The 25,195-nt window shown below is 32.5% G+C and overlaps 1 protein-coding gene across 1 annotated transcript in view; it reads left to right on the top strand.

The window, feature by feature from the left end:
• The window catches only part of LOC124530761 (neuronal acetylcholine receptor subunit alpha-10-like), a 54,673-nt gene that overhangs the window by 19,776 nt on the left and 9,702 nt on the right, over positions 1 to 25,195 (top strand). Inside the window, exons 3-8 of the mRNA XM_047105036.1 lie at positions 6,785 to 6,939; positions 7,320 to 7,503; positions 16,505 to 16,721; positions 19,445 to 19,579; positions 20,033 to 20,111; positions 23,619 to 23,718. Of these exons, the coding sequence (XP_046960992.1) occupies positions 6,785 to 6,939; positions 7,320 to 7,503; positions 16,505 to 16,721; positions 19,445 to 19,579; positions 20,033 to 20,111; positions 23,619 to 23,718 (870 nt within the window). The remainder of the gene's footprint in view (positions 1 to 6,784; positions 6,940 to 7,319; positions 7,504 to 16,504; positions 16,722 to 19,444; positions 19,580 to 20,032; positions 20,112 to 23,618; positions 23,719 to 25,195) is intronic.

The raw sequence follows: 25,195 nt of genomic DNA, 5'->3' as shown, positions 1-25,195 counted from the left end.
GGTCGAGTGGTGTGTACACCGGCTTTTATGGGTACGCCACTCCGAGGTCCCGGGTTCGATTCTCGGCTGAGTCGATTTAGATTACCATTAGTTTTCTATGTTGTCTTGGGTCTGGGTGTTTGTGTGCTTTAGCTACTTACATTGGGATCAGAGTAATGTATGTGATGTTGTCTCATATTTATTTATTATTTATAGAGAATGGGCATAATGAAGGATATACAAATTACAATTAATTTAATACAAATGAGACATGTTTATTACATTTCTATTTAAACTAGTTTCCGCCTAAAGTAATTTATGTGTGATTTCAGTATACATCTATATACCTGTGCCAAATTGTATTCATATTTGTTCAGTCGTTTTGGCTTGATAAATACATCCAAACATCCTATTTATAATATTTATACAGCTTAGTAAATTATAGTGATGATTTTCATAGACAATTAAGTTAATATTTTAAATTGAGGTGTTCTTTTCGGATTTCGTTTATTTATTTTTCTTCACTTCACTTTCTACCGCTGTGTTAAAGCGAATAAAACAAATCATATTTGTCTTAGTCGTATGATTTGATTACATAGACGTTTCTTTAATACACATGATATCTTATAATGAAGACAGCTTGTGTGATTTCGAGGGAAATTATAAATTTCCGCCCACCGTCTCTCCTAATATGATCAAATTTGATCGGAAAAAGCAATTTCAATGTATTTCTGTCTAAGAAATTCAAAGGCAACATGTACAGCTGCTTGAATTCACACATTTTGTACAATATTTGGCTTTGTGTTATTTTTTTTATAAGTACCTACTGTTTATTCATAATATGTAACACAATACAAACTGTGCGAATTCTTTTTTTAAATGCTATGAATGAAAAAAAATAGATATAGAAAACGGAAAAAATTAGATTTGTTTTATTATAGAATAAATTAGCCAGTTCTGAATGTAGCTGAAAAAAAATAAATGTACAAGAACACCTTGACTTAATAATTTATTTTACTTCATACCTTATTTCAAAAATATAAAATACCTACATTAATTATTTACAATAAACAAAAGTCTTTAGTTAAAAAGTGTATTGCGTTCATTAATACTTTTACCGATACAATCATTAGTAGCTGTACATTAATATTTTTGAAATTGTTTTAAACGTTTCTAAAAATGTTAATATTCGACGGCTGGGTTAAAACCATCAATAGTTATTTCCATCAGGTTGCTACAATTTGTATTGAACTTGTATAAATAAGATTTGGCACATGTAGGTTTTATGACGTAGTTTTATCGATACACCGAACAATTCTTAATCAATTTAAATCCTCAATCTCCAGTTCTGATTTAGGCATTCTAACCACTAGGCTGTCCGGGCTCTAATTGTAGTTAATTATATTCATAATTCCGTTTAATTTATGATATTCTGAAGAGGAAACAGTGAGTGACAATATCGTTGTGTAGATATTGTTCTGTCACACTGAAAATTTAACGAGACATCAAGGACACGAATCTTCAGTGAAACTTTATTAAATTTGATTTGAAGCAACTGAATCGAATCAAAACCTATATAATAGTCTATAATATATTATCTAATATAGTCTGTGGTAAACTATATGTTAATTTATTAATAGTTTTAGTTGTCAACATTTTCTTTGGTTACTATCGCCTTTGTATCTAATGGTTAAATGAAACGATTATTACACATTGAAATAAAACTAGTTATAACGGATTTGAAATTCGCGTATACTCTGCGTCTACCCTTGACCACGAACGCTGTAAAGTGCTCGAAACGTCGGGATGTCAAAAATAATTAATATACGCGATTCAAATCCGTTATAACTAGTTTTATTTAAATGAAACGAGTTGCTTAATAATATAAAGTGCTTGGTATAAAGACTTTGTACAGCACGTTTAGATATTCTACCGCAATACTTAGTAGTCTTGTGTTGCTGTTTGAATAGATAGGACATCAGAAATCCCAAAGTTGGTGGCCCATTGGCAATGCAAGACATGGTTGACATATATACAAAGCCAGTATCGATAGGCAGGGGTGACCAGTTATCCTCAGGGATACCATTTGTCCGTAGTCAGGTATGAATATAAAAAAGAAACATATTATTAATGTAAATTAAACAATTGTTCGAAAATATCAACAAAGGATACTCGTACAAATAGAATAGTTAGAAACTAAGAATCGTTGAAAGTTTCTGCCCACGAGTACATTCATATAAAGAAGACTTCTCATTATGAAAAAAAGCAGAAAACTCAAACTTTAAATGCTTTTGATAAATTATTATGTAAAATAAAAAAATACTTTATACTTATAAAATAACTTTATTAACATAAGAATTAACATCATTAAATGCTTAAATATATATATACAAATATGAACTAAAACTAGTCACTTTATACTTGGATTTTTAAATTAATATTTTAAATTATATGTGTTTGTACTCTGTGGAATATAAATCGTTTTAAACTTTAAAAAAAAATTCAACTGTTTTTATGAAACACAAAATAATATACACGACGAAAGTATTACAAAACAACTTCGTTTCAAAACCCGTTTAAATACGAAATTATTTACCGTGCTAGCAAATACGGGCGCAGTATATTGTAATTTGTGTTTGAAATTTAATAAAAGCACTTAGACCAAATTAATATTCATCATATAACTAATATAAAAAAAATAATATCATTACAGTACCTCATACGTCTTCGTAATGAGATCAAATTAAGAAACCACGAACACAATAGAGGCTTAAAAGCAACAATAGGAGCATGCATATAAGTTTCCTTTCTACTTGTATCGATCTTATATACACAATGGGAATTATAAATGTATTTCTTTTTGTCAACATTCGCGGATTTTCACTGCGAATGTTAATCTTAGGGAGTAATTCCCATTTGTTATCTTTGTGGATAAAACAACACAGGACGATTTTAATTGATACTCTACGATTTAATTAATGTATTGTATCAACAATATATTGTCCAATATATTATAATTTTGGACTGAATAGACTCTAGGCTCTAGTTAAATGAGTTCCGATTCTTAGATGAGAAAAGGCTTTGGGTTTCGTCTCGGAAAACGAGTGAGTTACTACGCCACCCTCAAATTAGCCTCTTGATCAAACTTAGGTAAGATACACTAACTTTCTGATTAAGTTTTTGTCGGGCGTGTCTACCTTCGTAAGCTCCTGTACTAGATAGCGTCAATTTAGACAGGGTTTCGTTCGCTGTGAATGTGACGCGTACTCTGAAGGTGTAAGACGTGTCAGGATTCACGCCCTATGTCAAGGTCATCAACAACAATTCAACAACAACAGCCTGTAAATTCCCACTGCTGGGCTAAAGGCCTCCTCTCCTTTTGAGGAGAAGGTTTGGAACATATTCCACCACGCTGTTCCAATCCGGTTTGGTGAAATACACATGTGGCAGAATTTCTATGAAATTTGTCACATGCAAGTTTCCTCACGATGTTTTCCTTTACCGCTGAGCAAGAGATGAATTATAAAGACAAATTACGCACATGAATCAGCGGTGCTTGCCAGGGTTCGAACCCACAATCATCGGTTAAGATGCACGCGTTCTAACCACTGGGCCATCTCGACTCATAATTATAGCTCACGGGTGTCAATATTGATAAGGTATATGATATGTTTAAAATACTATATTTTAGTTCGTTCTTTCGTTTGTAAGGATTGCCGTGGAATGGGAGCAAAAGAAAGATGCTTCTTTTAATCTGCTCCAACAACACACTCTTCTCCTCCTATAAAAGCAAATCTAAGATAGAGGCGAGGGTGTTCTCAATAGCATGAAGCAACCTCAAGAAATTGTAGGCCGTCTTGCCTCAAGTATTGGGACATCACAGTGACATGTGTTAATCTGTGCCATAATTATGACGAAGAGGGAACAGCTTGCTTTTAATGTATTGTGTGGCAATCGGCCAGGAGCCAAACATGACCCCTAAAGCCTCCTCCCTCCCCCAATTTAAACATTTTTTAATATATTAAAATTTAAACATTTTTTAATATATTAAATTTTTTTTAAATTTTATTAGAAAATTAAATGCGTTTTCGAAGAAAATAACCAGTCATTATAAATTATTATTACTTTGATAATTATTTTGACCGTTTTGATACAAACCTCTTAACATACATAAGTATGAGAGAATAAGTATAGCGTTTACGGGTAGTTTGAATTGACACTGTAAATAAATAAATGTGATGAATTTATCTTATTTTTATACAATTACACTAGTGGCGTGGACCCAAGTCGTTATTCACAATTAACCCGAGTTTTCCTCGTTCGTTTGCAGTGCGCAAACAAAGACATGTTTATATTTTTAAGGATACGCGACCAAAATTAATTAATTATTTTTTTTATGATCGTGGAACTACAACACTACTATTCTCGCTGATATATTTATAATATAAAACTATTTTAAATGAGCCAACTGATGATAAGTGGTTACCACTGCCCTTAGATATTAGTGCAGTAGGAAATATTAAACATACCTTACATCACCAATAAATCACCAATTTGGGGAGCCAAGATGTTACGACCGGAACACAATAATTGTGTGTATTGCTGGTGCATGGTATACAGTTGGCAATTTACGAAAAAATTAAATTTTGCAAAGTTGAAACTGGTTCTACAACAGTTTCCCAGAAAGCGTTCAAAATGCTTCTATGACGAAATTTAAAAAAAAGTTAACCACTGGGCCATCTCAGCTGAAGTCAGCTCAGTCGTATATATAAGGTTTTGTGTAACTTTGTTATCAGAAAACGTCCAATAATAAACGGAAATTAAATAATAAGAAAGCTTACTCATATCCAATATTTATCGTTATTTATGAACGTACGTGTTATTTCTAAGATTTGAGATGAACCATTAATGTAACATAACCATTATTGTAATATATATTTTGGTAAATTTTTTTTATATAAGATTTTAAATTAACATGGTAATTTTTATTATTGAAGTTATCCATTTCGGGATATTTACCATGTTTCTTATTTTTGTTCGGTGGAGCTCGATATTTCGACATTATCTACGAATGTCTTGTTCACGAGTCTCGTGAACGATGAATAACTTTAATAATTATTTTTAGCCTCAACTATATATTTTTTAAATAATAATTGATAATAATATTATAAATGTATATGTTTGAAATGAAGCTCATAATTAAGACGTTGTTTTCGGTTTCAAAAAGGTAATTGACAGCTCATTATGGGAAGTAACTTTAAACTGCTAATTAAATTAATTTTAGCCACACGAGCGCAGTTGCGGAGCGTTGTTTGCGCGGTACAATTTTGTGAAATGCGAGTCATTTTAGAGGAGTATTTCATCACGAGAGGAATTCTAGTTCGGTACACCTAAATTAAAATTATCGTGCATACGGTACCCTCACTTCATGCTACAACGTAAATCGAATTATTATTAGACCGTTGAAATCTTATTTTTTTTATTAAAAATAATTAAAAACCGTTTCTTTTTTGCTGTTTATAAATTTGGCTGAGGAATTTATGATGTCAAGGGAAAATAATATATAATATAGAAAAAAATCATACCGTACTCATAAACATAATAAATAATCAATCTATTTAAAAAAAAGTACTATTATGGCATGTTAATAAAAGGATATAATTATTATATCAACATTTACATAGTATACAAAACTATACAACAAGTGCTTACTTAACAAGTAACATGTCAAGCCGCCCAAAGCAAAACTTGTTCAACTTCACGTCGTTATGTCCTTACTTGAACTATGTCTTGTTAATTTCATTAGAAATATTTAACACAAGTCATTTTTTATGATTCAATTATAAACGATATCAAATATTTTACATGAAATTGTACCAATATTGATAACAATTGATAACAATCAATTGTTTGGTCGTCTTGTGTGTTACTTTAGAATTTAATTAAGAGTGATTGTACTGACATTTCAGAAGGGAGTCAATGTTATATGAAATGGGAGTATGGAAGTTTATATATCTACCTCAAGAAAGGTATTCGTATATAGTATACGCCACGCACGCACAGCGGCTTAAGTCATCGTCATACCGTTTGCCGTCAAGGGATACGTCTTATCCCCAAAAAGAACCACTTGATGTTAAATATTAGTAATTATGAAAAGGCCCGAAACTACGAGCCATATTTTTTCCCGTAAATTTCATGATTAATATGCGCATCCTTTTCTAGGGCTTTCTCAAAAGTCAAATTTATTACGATCATCTCAGTGGCTTTGTTTAAAAATATTAATCGCGATTATAATATAAGCATAAATTACTGTACATTATTTAGAAAGGCTGAGTATTAAATTGCCTTAAAAAAATTAAAAATGGTTAATTTCACTAAGTCATTATAGCCAAGAATTATATTATATATAGGGCAAGAAGTAGGCTATCTAAAACCTTATATTTTATATAGACCTCACCTGTGACCTGGCTCTTTCATCCTTCAAACTAAAACGTGATATTTGCTAGTAGAAAAACTAAAAAGTGGTAAAAGTCTTTCAATATTTTTCAACTGTGAATTAAATGCGACAAAAAAATATAATATTAACAGAATTGTATTTATACGAAATATTTTATCAAACTTTATATAGGTTTACATTTTATATTAGGTTTCTTACGATCGTTGTGAGAGAATTTCAGGTACAATATTGAGCAGTGTGACAGAAGGTGCTATATGTGTATATACGAATATATATCAGATTTTATTGTCAATTTGACTGACTCGTTACAAGAAAAAGTTGGGAACGAAAATATTTTTTATTCCACAGGAGGAAAAGGACCAGCTGCTGACGACAAATTGCTGGATTACACAAATTTGGACAGACCATCACCTGCGGTGGAACATCAGTGATTTTGACGGAATAAGTGTCATAAGAATACCGTACGAGAGAGTATGGAAACCAGATATTATATTATACAACAAGTAAGTACCAGAAATATTAACAAAAAATACAATTAGCATTTACTAGGATATCAAATCCTATGTACATAAAGTGAGATTGTTTTATCTGTTTTTTCAGATATCAAGTTTTTAGATCTCAATATAGTTCGCACACAGGAGTCTAAAAATAAATGAATTTTTCCATAACATTTTGTTTTGACATACATAGACACAATATACACACACATACATATACAAATTTAGAATATTATTATATTTTGACCCACTTCAAATAATAATTATAATTATTAGCTATTTTATAATAATCAATAAACTCTTGCACTAGTTATTGCTGTGTTGTGTTGTTGTATTGATTTGAACATATATGTTTTATATTATAATTGTATAAAATTACATTTTAGTGCAGATCCAAACTATCGCTCAGCTGTTATAAACACTAACGTAATAGTAAAGTACACGGGCGAGGTGACATGGCTCAGTCACGGGATATATGTATCTGTATGTGACATCAACGTTGAACAATTCCCGTTCGATATTCAACTCTGTACAATGAAGTGGGCCTCTTGGACTTACGACGGATTTCAGGTAAGCCAAATAGCTTTATATACATAATTCATGAATAATATTGATTGTCAATTTTTACAAGTTTACATAGCTTTCCAAAGCAAGGACTTATTCTTGACCATTGTTCCATATTTCAAAAAAAATCAAAATCAAAGTATACTTTATTCAAGTGGGCTTTTACAAGCACTTTTGAATCGTCATTTAACAATTAAGTGAAGCTACCACCGGTTCGGAAAGTAGATTCTACCGAGAAGAACCGGCAAGAAACTCAGTAGTTACTCTTTTTCAACATTTAAAAAAATACAGTCATGTTAGTTAATTTTTAAGTTAATACAATTATTAAATTAATATATCCTGCCTGGAAGTCAATAGGTATTAATTCCACGCTTTTTTATCATCTACAAAATCTTGTATCGAATAATACGCCTTTTTCACCAATGTATTTTTTATGAACGATTTGAATTTACGAGACGGCAAAGTTAAAAATGTCTGTGGAATTTTATTATAGAAATGGATACCTTGCCCCAAGAAAGATTTATTGACTTTGCGGAGTCGGAAACTTGGCGTTATAAGCTTATCCTTACTTCTAGTGCATATACAATGTTTATCACTGATTTTATCAAAGTTATAAATGTTACTGTGAATATACATGATATTGTTGTAAATATATTGCGACGCAACAGTGAGTATTCCTACTCTGTTAAAAACATCCCGAAGAGAGTCTCTAGCTCCAAGATTATAAATAAACCGAATTGCTCTCTTTTGTAAAATAAAGACAGATTCAATGTCTGCAGCGTTACCCCAAAGTAATATGCCATATGACATAATACTGTGAAAATAACCAAAATAAACTAAACGAGCGGTATCAATATCAGTTAGTTGTCTAACTTTTCTAACCGCGTATGCTGCGGAGCTGAGTCTCCCTGTTAGGGAAGACAAATGGGGACTCCACTGAAGTCTGGAATCCAATTCTATTCCCAAGAACACGGTAGTATCGGCTACATCAAGCGGGCCACCGCTTAAAGATAAGATTCTAATTTGTATTCAGGGCCAAAAAGCGTGAAGCTTTATAAACTTGCGGTATTATAGTCATTCGATCAACTAGATTATAAAGGACTAAGTTTCCATGTTTCTAGTATAAACTGTAAACGAATGCTATGCATACATACTAAAACTATTTTTAAAATTTCGATAAAATTCACTGAGGAAATATATGCTATTGACATCATTTGTATTATTAATATTAATATATCAAATCAAATCAAAATAAACTTTATTCAAGAAGGCTTTTACAAGCACTTTTGAATCGTCATTTTACAATTAAGTGAAGCTACTACCTCGTTCGGAAAATAGATTCTACCGAGAAGAATCGGCAAGAAGCTCAGTAGTTACTCTTTTAACATTTAAAAAATACAAAATCAGGTTAATTGAACACAATTATTAATTTAATATAATTAATATTAATACAAATATAATATAAAAAATGTTATCGATACGTATAACGTAGATATCGTACGCGAACAATCACGTGGATGTTGATCATGGAGATTTTATGGACATTGTGATTACAGTTTCGATATCCGCAGGTAAAGCAGCTCATGCGAAGATACGCAGCACCACATTGACTAATCGATAGTGTGGTGCTATTTAATGTGTATACAATTGTTTGATGTAAACACGCGAGTTCATTACTCAATACGAGCGCCCCAATTTTAGCACCAAATTGAACCCTTTCAGGAATCAAATAATATTACCTACCTGTTTGTAAATTCGATATATTAAAACCATTCGATCCTTTTCGAAAACTGGCATAACATATATTTTTTTCACATTGTCGTCAAAAATGTCATATCATTCGATATTCAAATCGAGTTTAAAAAGTAATATGAAATGACGAACTTGGAATTTGAGAAATTTCATTTGATTTACCATAACAATGTTCTGATCGATTTTTACCGACGGCAGTTAATCTTAGAGATATCTCAGGTATGATATGAGGTCCACAAGTGAACTTGCATACATTTTGGGATGCCTTAGGATGAGATAGGCGGTATATATTATCTCTCTGCCCGAGGCATGGGAATACCAAGTTCCATATTAATATTGAGAACTTTTTGACGAAATAGCCATTTTTATATTTGTCTGTCTTAGCATTTGTTTACAAGACCTCAAATAACCACAAAAATAACCCAACAGGTTGATTAGTCATAAATGTACCAAGGATTTTTATGTTTTCAGTAAATTTAATAGTATATATAACTAATTCATGAACTACTTTATAAATATGTTAAGCCTGAACTAAGGCTTCCCATGGGTTGTTGAAATATTTATTTTGAGATCCAGAGATAATCTCATACTTATTCAGAAAGGTACCTATTGAACTTTTAATGGAAATTATTTCCGTAAAAGTTATTCATGATGGTTTACGTAGTAAAATTAATATTGTTGCCAAATTTTCAGGTTTCAAGTCTTGTAGTTTCCGAGATTTCATTTCATGACCCTCATAATAATACCTCGTTCCCCCGTCAAAATTTCATGTACGTCAAATCCTTTCTTATTGGCACAATGAAAATACCTGCCAAATTTCTTGATAGTAATCCTGGGGTAATATTTATTATTGTTATTAATTTATGTAGCATGAATATTATATACAATGTGTTTCAATTTCGTGTAGTATGTAAAATCGAATAAAAGTTTAGTTATTTTACGCTTGTGAACGACGAAAATAGTGTGTTCATTAATAATTACGTGGGAATATAAAATGAGAGCAGCCTTCCTCATTGAACCATGTTTCTCATTCTTGATGAAAAATTAATCAACAAACTTTTGTTATATTAACTAGAAGCAATATGCAGAATGTTAAACGATTTTTTTGTATTGCTAATGGCATAAAGATGTCTCGGAATAAGAGAGTACACTAGTATTTGAGTTGATGCCACTTCAACTTTTTCGTCCGCGCCATTAAAAGATGTTCTATTGGGGATATCATTACTGTTTGTTACATAAATATATTTGTATTTTCCATTGAGATTTTCATAAAAATTCCGTCATGTCAGGTCGTGCACATCACTCGACATTATAGGTTAGGTATACAAGCTGTGTCCGCCGCCATTTGAATTTCACAAAATATTATACTATAAGTTATCTGTATTAGGCTGTTTTTGTGATATTAAGTCGTTGGTGGAAGACACTTTGACGTGACGGTGGAATGGTGGTTTGAGCACTTCAGCGTGAGTTTATTAATATTTTAAATACAATTAAACAATAAAAGTAGCCTAACATAATCCTTATTACATCAGATATCTGCCCGTGTAAGTCCTGTCAAAATTGGTCCAGCTGTTTGAGAGATTAGCCGGAACAAACAAATAGTCAGACAAAAAAATATTTTGTCTGTCTGCTTGTAAATGTTACCTTGGTATATGTGCCGTGTATGGATGTCCATATGCATTTAGTACAAAGCAGTTATTTTAATATTACAAACTGACACTCAAATTTTATTATATGCATAGATTTTCAACACACAAGACTTATGCCATAATAACAAAACACATTTCCGACAACTTACGTATAAAACTTTTATTTCTAAATATAGCGAACAATAAAATGCGAGTGGACAGTAATACGATTCAAATAGAATATAAAATGTCATCCGTATATGAATTAACGTGCCATTGTGTTTGCGTTTTATTTTAAATTAAAAAAATTAAATCGCACCCTCATTTGTTTCTGTGCGGTATTTCCTAATGCTCACTCTCTGTAACATATTCATCGCGAGTGAACACAATATAGTTCCACATTCGCCACGGTCTGTGCGGAATTGAAAACGATTGCATGGACGTACAACTTGTATTCATTTATTTTATTGTTACAAACGCAGTATATGTCAACTTAACGCGTTATGTAAATAAGACTGCTATTATACTGGCGAACATAAAACGTTAAAAAATTCAATGAAATATAGGCCTCATTTTACGTTTTTTCAACTTGTTGCTGAATAAATCTAGGGAGTAAATTTGAAGTTGCAACGGAACACTCAAGTTTGTTATATAATAATTTTTAAACGGAAAAATCTTTACATTAAAATCGTTTTGGAAATAAATGAACAATCCATTGTAATCGTAGTTTTTAAAAAGCAACAAATTATAGTTAACGAAAAAGGTAGTTCATTTAAAATATTAATGGACGGGAAGTATGCTTGATGGATTTTACTCTCCGTAGAAATACTGTAAAACAATACCCAGCTTTTATGCGATCATCATTTACAGGTAAATTGAATTTATGATGAAAAAACTGTTTAAAATAAAGTACATACTTACAAAATATTATTAAACCACACTTAACCATTGATTTACAAAGTAAAAGTAAAGTAAAGTAACAGCCTGGAAATTTCCCACTGCTGAGATAAGGCCTCCTCTTCCATTAAGGAGAGGGTTTGGAACATATTCCACCACGCTGTTCCAATGCGGCAGAATTTCGATGAAATTAGACACATGCAGGTTTTCTCACGATGTTTTCCTTCACCGCCAAGCACGAGATGAATTATAAACACAAATTAAGCACATATATATAGCGGTGCTTGCCTGGGTTTGAACCCGCAATCATCGGTTAAGGTGCACGAGTTCTACCCACTGGACCATCTCAGCTTGATTTACAAATGAATTATTATATAAGTTCTGTAGTATATTTCTATTCGTAACTGTTTTATAAATATATACAATATGCAGTATATTCCAGGTAGTCGAGAGGGATGAATGGAGAGATTAAAACACGTGCATCTTAAACCAAAGATTGCAGGTTGAATGTTTCAGCTAGTACCTCTGAATTTACATGTGCTTTATTTGTGTTTATTATTCACATCACGCTCTACGGTGAAGGAAAACATAATTAGAACTTGCATGTATTGAAAAATATTCCACAACGGAAATTGGAATAGCGATGTGGGAAAACTCGTACCATCTCCTAAAATTTAAATGGGATGTACAGGTTTACTTTCTTAAAAGAAGTAGCTATCTCTTATATCGTAGGTTGCCAGCTGCATTTAAATAAATGAAAATGTTTTTAGTCCATATTTTAAAATAAATAGTTTTCATATCTTCTTGTTTCTAACTTAAAAATGACCCTATAAAGTATAATCATAATGTTTTCTAGTTAAGCAACTGTCTTTAGGTCATTGTCATGAGTCTAATATCGAGTCTGTATTTCTAATTTAAGTTGTGACGAATTTCTTTAGGCACGCTTATTGCCCATTCATAAATCATATGCTCAGCTGAAGCTCAAGACACGATATATTAAAAATCTTTTTGCTCACCTCTATTCCTTCATATCTGTTAGACTCACCATTACGAGTGTCCGATGCCTTCGGTTTAAGCTAAACATATGTTGTCATTGGCGTCAGTCACTCTAAATTGTTATAACAGAGTGCGTAAATTAAATAATTACGTGTACCTAATCAATTATTATATGATTTATTTATAAATATTTCCTATTTAAAAATCATTAGACTGTGACACTTCTTCAGCTGCTCGAAAAATTACTACGTAATTTATTTAATATCTTTGTTCTTATCTCACAATAATCTTGTATTTATAAAAATGTATATAATCTAAAACATATTACAAAATCCGTCAGAGATGACCAGTTCAGTCATAAATCAAATTTTAAGGTATATACTACATACTAAAATATGTTTTTCCTTCATATACGGACGTTTCTACGTCCTCTAGTAGGCTCTAGAGAGGTTTAGCTAACAAAGTTATTAATAGGCGTATTTCAAAAATTGAATTCAACTATTCATTGTTATTTACAATAAAACTTAAATTTCTAACGTTTAATTCAAAACGTCGACTGTTATTCTTAAAGTACAATTTAGAACGTTTTTGCAAATTAATTATTCACTATACTATGTAGTGTTATTCGTGTTTCTTAATTAACGACATGAGGTTCCGTATATACTTTTTATGATCTACAAATAAATATCTAGGACGTTCGCCGGCTTGTTTACAGGTCTACCACGACACACACACGCTTACTACGCAACGAGTTTCAGTAGTGGTAAACTCAATACGATGTCCGACGAATGTATTGTTTGCACAAGTGTGAAATGGACACACTGGACGTATTTCGAAAGTTCCATACCCCATATTGATTTTGGGGTTTTCTATTTGGATTTTCCTGGTTGCATTTCAAAGTAATCCATCTTTAACCTGAATAAGTGTGGGCACCTCATTTGACCGATACTGGGAAACTTTTTACGGTCGAGCAATTATGTTCTCAAATTAAAGGCAGTCTGACAAACCATTCCTGTGCAAAGATGGTTAGAATCTGCATTGATGTTATTAAACCAGTACCATTGCTGAAAACTCCAAATTACAGTTGCTTCTATTCCTTCAACATAATATTTCTTCGAGACTTTAATAACATTCACCAATAAAGATGGAACGCAAAAAATGGAACATAAGAGAATTATACATATTTCTAAACAAGCCTGTACACTATTCCGTTCGCTTGGCCGTTGAATATTGAAATACCCTTTTTTCATAAAAACCCTTTCTGTATCTGTACTACTTTTTATACATACAACTATCCTCTTTCATTACGTTTAATCAGAATATATGTATGTATATTTATAAATATATATGTGTGTATATTTATATTAGTTTTCTTTTTATGGAAAAGATGAGTCAATAAATTAAATCGCCTTGCAACCTAACGGCGCATTTGTCTTCAGCGCTATAATTGAGTACGACATAAACGAAGCCAGTAATGCTAAGCGTCTTCCTTTGTATAATAAAAAAGATCTTAGCAGAGTTGATTCCGAATATCTACTTACAAGTAGATAGTTTTTATTGATAAACTAGCTGTGCCCGCGACCTTGTACGCCTTTGAATATAACAAAAAAATGTATCCTATGTTACTCCCTATTATATCAGTTATCTGCCAGTGAAATTCCCGTCAAAATCGGTCGAGCCGTTCCAGAGATTAGCCGGAACAAACAGACAGACGGACCGACAAAAATTGTAAAAAATGTTATTTTGATAAATGTATCGTATCTAAAATAAATATGCATTGAGTAATAGAGGGCGATTTTAATATAAGAAACAGACACTCCAATTTTATTATATGAATAGATAAAATCTAAGATTTGTGTTTTCATTACTGTTTATTTTTAATGACGAATGAATTCGAATGATCGTTCATTCGAATTCATTCATCATCTTCAATGTTCACGCGTTATGAATATCGTGTACTTTAGATGTAATTCGTTATTTCGGTTCAGTTACTGTGTGAGTTGAAGTCCTCAGTAATTTAAATACCAGTGTTACATAATGATACCTAATAGCATTACATTTAAAACAAAGCATTGCGTCCTAAGCATAAAATAATTTTAACAGGTTTAATTTTAGATGCGTATAAATTTTCTTAAACAATAGTGTCTAACTTATTATTCATTAATTCAGAGTAATAATAATTAATAGTAGTAAGTAGTAATAAGGAATAGTAATTCTGTTTTAATAAAAAAACTGCTATACAGTTTTTTTACCAATATAACGCAGTAAATTATAGTCAAATTAGCAAAAAAATATCCCAACTGCTGCGTTAATTAATTACGGCACTTTTAATAAGAGTGCACTCTCTCAACAGTAACATCTTTGAGAATATTCACTTAAAGCTCTTTTGAAAAATTCGTTAATTAACAAAACGTGTTGTATTCATTTTATCATTTAAAATGATTTAAAATTAAGTTCCACCATACCAAGAGAATGCATTCTTCTTTTTTATCAATGAATCTATGCTAGTAACGTCTGTTGTTAAGTGTATTTTACCGCCATTATTTGAATATGCACCTGTGACATATAATCTTACTTTATTTCTCTCCTTCGTATAATATAAACCTACTTACTTGGTGGTAGGATTTTCTGAAAGCCAGTCTGGCTAGGTACTACGCTTTGATCAGATATTCTACCGCCAAACAACAGTACTCAGTATTGTTGTGTTCCGCTTTGAAGGGTGAGTGAGCCAGTGTAACTGCAGGTACAACAGACATAACATCTTAGTTCCCAAGGTTCGTGGCGCATTCGCGATGTAAGGAATAGTTAATATTTAATATAGTACTTTATTGCAAAATAATGACAAAACATCTACAGCAAAACGACCGTATAGTGTGTAATTCTATGTATAGGAATATAGGAGGGATGATACAATTGTTATAATAAAATCGTAATAGTATCGTGTAGAAGGATTGGACTCAAACGGTTGATTCAGTTGACGTCGATAAACGTGATATTTTCGGACGCCAGGAACTAGCAAGATTGTTTGTAACAACAATTTATTTTTAAAATCTTAAAATCCTCGACTTGGACGCTATCGATCTAAGCCGATTTATATTCGCGCTTGACTAGCAACTTTTATTTCCTTTTCAATACAGACGCTATAGAAACTTGTCGATCGGAATCATGTTTTGCACAAAATGAATTCACAATATTACGTTATCCTTCTGTTCTGTTCAAATTGATTTCGAATTCGACATTTCATATCTAAATAAATGTTTATTGAAACTCTGGAAAGGGACTTATTGACTTGAAATTGCAATTCCTGGGTGCTTAAAATCTATATACTATGGGAGCGCAATGAAAGAATTTCCTTTTGAAATCTGAATTCATTTAAAACACTCGACACTCGATTGCTTTGTGAAAAATTTAGTAGAGAAAGTTGTATGCGCTGGAATTAAATCCGGTTAAAATCAAATGCTGATTCATGCGTAGAAATATTTAAACGAGCTACGTTTCTATAATTCTTCAATTAGTAGGTATTTATGTATAATGAATTTTAATAATATTTATTTATTTACTTACCTTTTAAATCCACTGCGACAACTTCATTGCGATCACTCTGAGTTATTGCCGATAATATTGCTAAAATACACGTAGTATGTACATACGCTTATATTAAGAGTATTTTACAGGAGTGGATATAAAATGGTTATAATATCTTTATTAAATTGAATTCGAACTTTGTTTAACAGTTGGACCTAAAGAAACAATTTGACGAGGGTGACACGACGAACTATCAAACGAATGGTGAGTTCGATCTCGTGAGCTTCGAAGCGATCAAACACAACCAGTACTACTCGTGCTGCGTGGAGCCCTACCCAGACATAACTTACATCATCAAATTACAAAGACGCCCCATGTTTTACGTATTCAATCTGATCCTACCGTGTCTTCTCATCAACGGTATCGGTAAGTGTTTTGTATTGTTTCATTTTGAAATATCATTTTCATTTTATTCAACATATCTCTACTGACCTGTGCCTTCCGATCCATTTTTGTGAATGATTTATGTGTATAGCAATGTAAGCGATTCAAATTTATGTGGTCGTTAGGAGTATTGAATTCAAAATACTTGTCAACTGCAACTGTTTGAAATACAAAACGTATTTAAATTGAATCGATGTGGAAGAATAAAAGTAAACTGCGATTTAATACAACTGGATATCAATGTATATATTTCTCAGTGTTATTTACGCAAGAGATTGACGAGTGGCTGGATAACGTAAACCATAAACGAAGATAGCAAATTTAGACCTAATTTTCATGTGACTGGTAATTTGTTTCTATTAAATTTTATATTTTGTGGTGTATGAAAATATCACAAATTCGTAAGACCGATTCTTACATAGGAGAAAGTGAGTCGGATTCTGATTCTGCCACCAGTGTATCAACAAATCCAAACTAAACCAATATGGTGGATTAAACTCCAAACGATGACCTCATTGGTGACCTCATGACAGGAGGAATCCCAGCCGTGGGACGTTTACCGACTCTCACTTTACATTTTACTTTACGTTTATGATTGATGCGAATTCAAATAATTTTACAATCATTAGTCAAATTAATGTAAATTTAAGTACCCGACCAACAATTTATCATGACGAGGTATTTTCAAACATTATATGAAATAATTTATCTCTCACTCGTCTAAGATACGCTCTTCCAAGTTTTTAAGTTGCAGCGAGCTACGAACTTTACTGCCTTCGAACTTGATGTCCTTGAAAATTTTAAATAGAATCTTAGACACGATAACTTTTAAAGAATATTTATACATTGAACGTATTAGATGTTACATTTCTACAAGAAAATAACACTTCGAATTGTTGTATTCAAGTTTGAAAGGTAACTGAGCCAGTTTAGCTATAGGCACAAGGGACATAACATCTTAGTTCCCAAGGTTGATGGCACATTGACGATGTAAGGAATAGTTAATATTTTTTAAAGCGTCATTGTCTATGGGTGATGGTGACCACATACCATCAGGTGGCCCATATCCTCGTTCGCTAACCTATACCATAAAGAAAAAAGAAAAAGGTAAAGGACATAACAGTTGATTTCCCGAGTTTGGTGGCGCATTGACGTATGTGATTGTTACTATTTCAGTGCAGTGACCTATACGATATAAAAAGCTTTGGTTTCCGTTTGTTATTGATAGTTATTTCGGATAGAATTTTCATCCGCAGCTCGTTAAAAGTGTGTCATTGTTGTTTCGAAAATAGTTTTTAATTCAGTGAGATTCTAAATAAAATATCATAGGTTCTGCTTTGAAAATAAATTTACAAGTTAAATTTAGACTTATACAAGTATATTTACCTATATTATATATAAATAAATATAATAAATTGTAAAGTGCAATTGGAATGAATTAATTTTAAATCTGTTTCGATATTGTTTTATAATCATTTCGAAATTACTTAAAAATAAACACTTTGATTTGTTACGTTATATTAATTATTGTTACTTTTAAGTAAAATCAATTAACTAAGATATCTTGAGTTTGGTTATAATTTCAAGATATATTCAATTATGTCGTAACATAAATTAGCTCGTCTTGGGGTTTCGAAACGAACGTTAGCAAAACTATTATAGCGAAACTTTGTCTATGGAAATCTCAGTGTACGTCACATGACTTAATAAAATAATAAAAGACAAATGATTTCCTTTTAATAAAGTTATAAAGAAAAATGTTATATTTAAAATTAGTTTATTAAAGAGTGGCATAAAAAATATACTACATCATAAGAGAATCGCTTATGGCTTGTGTTAGTTTTGTAACGAGAATAAATTTGATTTTATATCGTTGTACTTATTAAAAGACATGTTATACTCGCATGATTGTCTTATAGAGAAAAAAAATGTATGGTAAAATTTAAAGATTTTTCGCGAAGTCGCATATACCTTGGCTCTATTTTTAGACTTTTCACTACAATCAGTTAGCTGGTTTCTGATATCTTTTTAAAGACATATTCTTCGACAGAAGAATGTCTCACTTTAGGTATAGACCGCTAAAACGTACAATGCAGTACGCTGCTCGGTGGATGAACGAAAGGCTGATTTTCATTCGACCAATAGTTGTTACTTACGTCACGATGTTTTCATTCCCATACATATTATGAATTAAGTTCAACCTGAATTATATAGTCATAGAAACAGTGGAGAATTTTTTGTTTTCATATGTAATATATGCGATCTGAGAGTTGAAAACATGCGTTCTTTACACTAGGAAAACTTAGCTAATAGTATTACAATCGTAAAGAACATCGACGTAGTTTTATATTATTAGTAAAACTTTAAATTGAAACCATGAACGATGTTTGTCGTTGTTACTCAGAAAATACTTAGCGTAAATCTGTTTGAAATTGATTTCAATTTACACTGATATTTCCGACGGTTTACTGCGAATAATATTGCCGGGGGAGGTCTTATTTATCTACGGGAATGTTTTCGTTAATTATTCTAAGGTAATGGAAAGATGAAACTAAGGTTTCATTATGAAATTTATAAATTACTTTACGGAAATGAAAATATGTTTTATAATTCATCGTTTGTTATAGATGGATATTTATTTCGGTATACCTACTGTGACAGCGATGTATTACTAAATAGGGTTTACATTATATTAATTATTTTAGCGTTGCTGGTGTTCTACGTGCCATCGGAGTCCGGTGAGAAGGTGACTCTGGGTATAAGTGCGTTACTATCAATGACGGTTTTCTTAATGACGATTCGTGATACACTTCCACCCACCGAAAAGACGCCTCTCATAAGTAAGTTTTGTCTATATATTAATATAGTTATATATATGTACTTATGACACCGATAAAATTGAGGGTCGCTCATTTGTTTCAGAAGTTTTATTATATAGATCATTTTTTTGGAAAAACTTGTATTACTACCTAATGTCATATGTGTTTAAGGATCAATTTAGATCTTTTTATCTGTTAATAATTTCATATTACCTAACAAAATAAGGAATATAAATAAATTGCGTAACAATTTTCAAATAATAAGTGGAAAATCCAAGAAAATAACAACCCAAACACAAGACTTTGTAATTTACTGTAGAGGTTATAACGAGCTAATACTATCTCATTAATAAATGAGCGTACCTCGATAGAAACAGAAAATAATTATGTCATTCCTCTCGTCCCTTACAAGAGGCACTTGTAATGACAATTCGATTCGATTTGTTTTGTCTCTAAACACTTGATTTATTACAGGTTTGTATTATGGAGTGAGTACGTGCCTGGTTTCCTTCTCAGCGTCCCTGTCGGTCGTGACACTCAATATATCTTACAGGCAAGTTCTATTTTTCTAATTAACTCATTCAATCTTATGTCTTCGGGCTGTAATTATGTAATTAAAAGAAAATAACGTTTATTCTTGTCGCTACAATAGTCTTTTATTAACAGTGAAGCGGTACTATCTGTTATCATTGTATTATACACAAAAACCTTTTCCGAAACGTACTACGTATTCTAGTATATGTTTCATGTATGTTGAGTTTAATGTTTCTTCAATTAAGCAAGCAAGCATTAAAGAAAACTTCTACTTTAATTATGTAGATAATAGTTCCTTAATTCTCATTACGACTCGGTACATCATTTAAATTTAAAATTCTATTGCCACGGCTAAATTGCTAAAGTTTCGGAGTTAAAGTGAGACGTTAACTGAGAAGTTAACTTTATCGAAACTTTAATTGATATCAATTAGTTTCATATCGAATAATTGTGAGCGTCTAGTGTTATTACCGTTACATTAAACTATGTGTCAACCGCGCCTTCGTTCACGTTCAAGGGGATAGTCAGCATCTGCTGACTAACCTTTTTTGGAGGAGGAGGAGGCATTTACGCCTCCCGCCCGGCCGGGGGCCCGGGACGGGTATGTGTGACACAACCGGGGCCTGAGAGCCGGGGCCCCGTGCCAGGGCAGAAGGCCCTGTCCTACCCACTAAAACCTCCTCGGGTTTCCACCGGACCGCGTAGTGGTACTACGGGAACCTGCGGCGAACGGCGTAAGACGGTCAAATATTTGAATGCACGCCTAAGGGCGCGCCTGCCTCCTTTGCCTCCGTCTTGTTAAAGTGACTCGACCGGACCTCCTCGATGGATTCCCCCGAGTCCGCCACTGGAGGCTGGGCGCCAAAAGCTGGCGCCCCGGGCGGGAAACATGACTGGCTCCGCAGCCAACCACCGGTGTACCTCCACACCTGAAACGGTGGACCACCACTCTTTCAACGCTCATAACGAGCCCTCCGCTATATATATATATAATTTGTACAACTATTTACACGCTCAAAACGAGCCCTCCGCTGTATGTGTATTTACAATTTTATAAACTATTTACACCTATATACACGTGTAACGAAAAGTTGAGAAGCAAACTAGACGTTACAACGTAACTCCCTTATTTGCCACGAAGCCGCTCACACAGTCCACTCCGTCGAGGTTCGGAAAAGTACTAGGAGCGACCCCTGCGGCCTTCCTCCGCGTCAGTCTTAGCCGTGGCCGACGAGCAAACTCAAGCCGGCCTCGTTGCCCAGGGTGCGCAACGAGGAAGCGACTGACATGCACCCCATCTGCTGACTAATATAACCTAACCTAACGTAACACCTGTTAGGTATAAAAAATTAAAACTATATTCTTTTTCGAGGGCTTAGTTTGCTTCACAAATGCTATCAAAATCTTTATTGCTTGGTGATTTGTCCGTGAAAACGTAACAGTGATAGTGTAGAAAATTTTACAAAATTCATCTCTAAATGGTAATCCTCTCTGAAATGAATCGAGGGACTAAAGTTTGTATGGATGTGCATTATTTCTGATGTTAGAAATATGGAAATTGGTTAAGTCTGATTAAAGTACGTAAACAGTTATATGTCAGTTACTTTGTTTTAGCGATTAAGTAAAATTTATGGGAAGTTTTCGTAAATTTAAAACAACATAATAAGTAAGTAAATACTATTTTAAATCACTGCAGCTATATTTTGTTAGTCCTTGGTTGTGTTACAAAAATAGTGTATAAATAGTGTACCGGGGGCAAAATTAGGGAATAGAAACTTTGGGTAAATCATTAAAGAAGGTTTTATTGTGAATTTCACATATAACAACTGATGAATACATTTAGAAGTTACTAGCTTTTGTTAATATTAATTGTATGACACTATCCCATACACAGTTCCTTCGCTTATAAGTACGCCAATAAAGCTGATATATTGTGTTCATTTCTCGGAGCGTCTTCCGAGAGCTATCTATTCAATCTTCTATACTGTTATAATACATATGATTGTGCATTAATGGCATGTTATAAAGATGGGCCGGTAAATAATAATAATTATAGTAATCATCATCTAAGAATGATGAGGTACTTCAATTCGAATGTGTGAGAATCAATACCTAATATAACTTTATTACTGTTGGCTATTTTTTGTAATTGTACACCATAATATTTTTTCTTTTTGAAGTGGAAATTTCTTCAGCTGCGTTGGGCAATTTTTAGTAGAGGAAAACTTATAGACTCTCTCTCTCTCTCTCTTATAGTTGGTCTGTAAGAGAGGTCTACTCTCTGCTCATGAAAGGCGCATGCGCAGGCCGTATTCTATGCGCGTGCTTAATAACAGTATTTCTTTGTAAAATTAAGTAATGTGTAAAGTTTACGTATTATTTAAATTGTTTTTTTTTTTTTAAATAGGTCCCGACTTTCATTCCATTAAATAAATTATTTTATGAAAAAGACTATAATTTTATAGCATTTGATTTTATTAGCAGAAATTTACGAAAAAATGCGGATTTTGGGTTATAAGAATAAAAACCATTTAAACATGCATATAGAAGATGCTCGAAGTGTCAATAAATGTGCGAATCATATTCGACTCATTTTGATAATTTTAAAATATACATTAGGAAATTTCCAATTTTAATAATAAAAGTTCTAAGCCCTCACTTCTATCGGCAGTCCCTATAACTGCCAATATATATATTTTTTTATAATTAATGTCTCTTAGACTACACGACACCCGGAGTTCATAATTCTCGTATCGGGAAATTACTAAAACTTTAATTAAAATTGTCAAAGCTAAAGGCCTCGATCACGAGACCGTCTGATGCCACCATTGCTAGTTAGATGTACACGTAGTATTCACTCGAAATATTTTAATACTAAATTAAAACAGTTAATAAATTAAACAGCTATTCTGATTTCATGTTTTTTGATAAAGTGAATTGTGAAGTGGGTGACAAGAATTTCGACATTTTGATAACTTTTTGCGTTCAATCCATAATCAACACTTTCAGTGAGGAGCGAGGTCTCATACGCCCCGTATGTGCCTTGCGGTGCGGCTAAAAAACATAGATTTCTCTGTCATACGGAGATCGTAACTTCTATTTGATATATTGTAGGAAAGTGATAAATATATTTTTATGATGCCTATTGACAACAAAATGGTATGGCGTACCTACTTTAATACTCTGTCTCTTTGGCCACGTATCGCAATGAAGAAATAAAATTCAATCACATGCCATCATATCGAGTATTCGTTTATTAAACGTTACGGGTCTAATAAAAGTATTATGATAGTTTTCATACGAGGTCTTAAAAGCCCCGTAATTCGAAAATGGATAAAATAAAAAACGATGCCGCTGCCTGTTAAAGGAACTTAAAATGTGGCGCTTAAATTGATTAATAATGAAAATTAATTTTTTTTTTTAAGACGAATATCAATCTTTTTAAAATATTATCTTTCATAGATTATACTTATTTATTATGTGGATATGAGGAAGTGTTTAGAGATAACGAGCGTTTTTTTCGTAGAGGAGTGAGAGGGCAGCCTGTACCGGCCCTGGTGCGCGAGCTCGTGCTGCAGCGGCTTGCGCGCATGCTCTGCATCTACTTCGATACTGATGCACAGAAGGTAATTTATACACATAATTTAACAACATACGAAAACTACGCACACATACAACGAAATACTTACTATTCTTTATTACTTTTATGAAATACTGACTACTGCACGACTTTTTTGATTACTTTACTACACCACATATTACTAACTATTTATTGTTTCAACTCAATTGGATGACAAACGAATCAAACAACGAAAAATTTGATTGTTTTTTTATAAGAAACCTTCGTATCTCTTATAAAATATCTTAGCTAAACTTATAAAGTATACATGCACTTAATTATCAAAATCACGTTGGAAAACGTTATTAATGTTTATAGGAATTAATAATTAGTTATTAGAGTGGGCAATATAAGTAACAATTGGATATTAAGCTAGGCGTAGTTCTCTATAAATGTACGCGGTAGAACGGACTTACAAAGGTAACAAAGGCTTGTTTTCATTTTGAAGTGTTTCGAAACGTCGACCCCTGCTTATACCGTCTATCCGTACTCTCGTCGCTGGTGAAGTCGTTAATTAGTTTTTATTTTCTGTAACGTGATATTTAGTATTAAATAACGCGATCGTTACAAATTACTGCAAATAATTCAATCCTTAATTTTAATTTATGTCTGTTTACTATAGGAAATAATATTATATTACATTATACGCGTAATGCAGAGAGTTGAGAAATAAATGTTATCATATACATGTAAAACCAAAATATATATTTTTTATTTTACTATTATTACTTCTACTATGATTAAGAATAAAATGCTTAATCGATCAGTTATATCATTTTATTACACCGTAAAAGGCCGGTTTTAACAGGTTGTAGAGCTAGGACTATGCGCAAGTAAGCTTGTAGTGCTACGCAAAGATAGATTCCGCTGGTCACACATATCGCTCAGCTCTCTTCATGTGGAGAGGGCGATCTATTAAAAGGGTTTTCACATAGGAAAAAGGACCAAATATGAGGTTACCATTCATTAATAATATATTATACCTCATTGAAAGTATGAGTTGCGGTTTTTTCGAGTACCGGTGTGTATGTATGAATGACTTTACCATTTGCTAGACTATTCACTACTTTATATTCATATATTAAAAATAAAATCAGATCGATGAATTACAAAAAACACTGTTACACCTTATATATTTTTCTAACTCTTATGTTTTATTCGTAAACGAAGTGTTCCTTATAAGTATTATAAGTGAATATTTAAAAAATATTTCATTGTAACTTGTTGATGGGGCTTTATGCAAGGAATTTTACCAACAATGCTTAGTTGCTAATACCAGTGTAACTACAGGCATGAAATCTTAGTTCCCCAGCTAGTTCATGCTTTTACAATGTAAGGAATGGTTAATATTTCTTACAGCGCCAATGTCTGTGGGCGTTGATGACCACTTCCTATTACGTAGCCAGTTTGGCTATATAGTAAATTCGAAATACCCCTTATTGTTTTTAGACAAAAATAATTCGATGTCACTAGATAACTTTATG

Source organism: Vanessa cardui, chromosome 1 (genome assembly GCF_905220365.1).
Source record: "Vanessa cardui chromosome 1, ilVanCard2.1, whole genome shotgun sequence".
Lineage (NCBI taxonomy): Eukaryota > Metazoa > Arthropoda > Insecta > Lepidoptera > Nymphalidae > Vanessa > Vanessa cardui.
The sequence above is the reverse complement of the archived record's forward strand: the minus strand, read 5'-3'. Positions and strand labels throughout refer to the sequence as shown.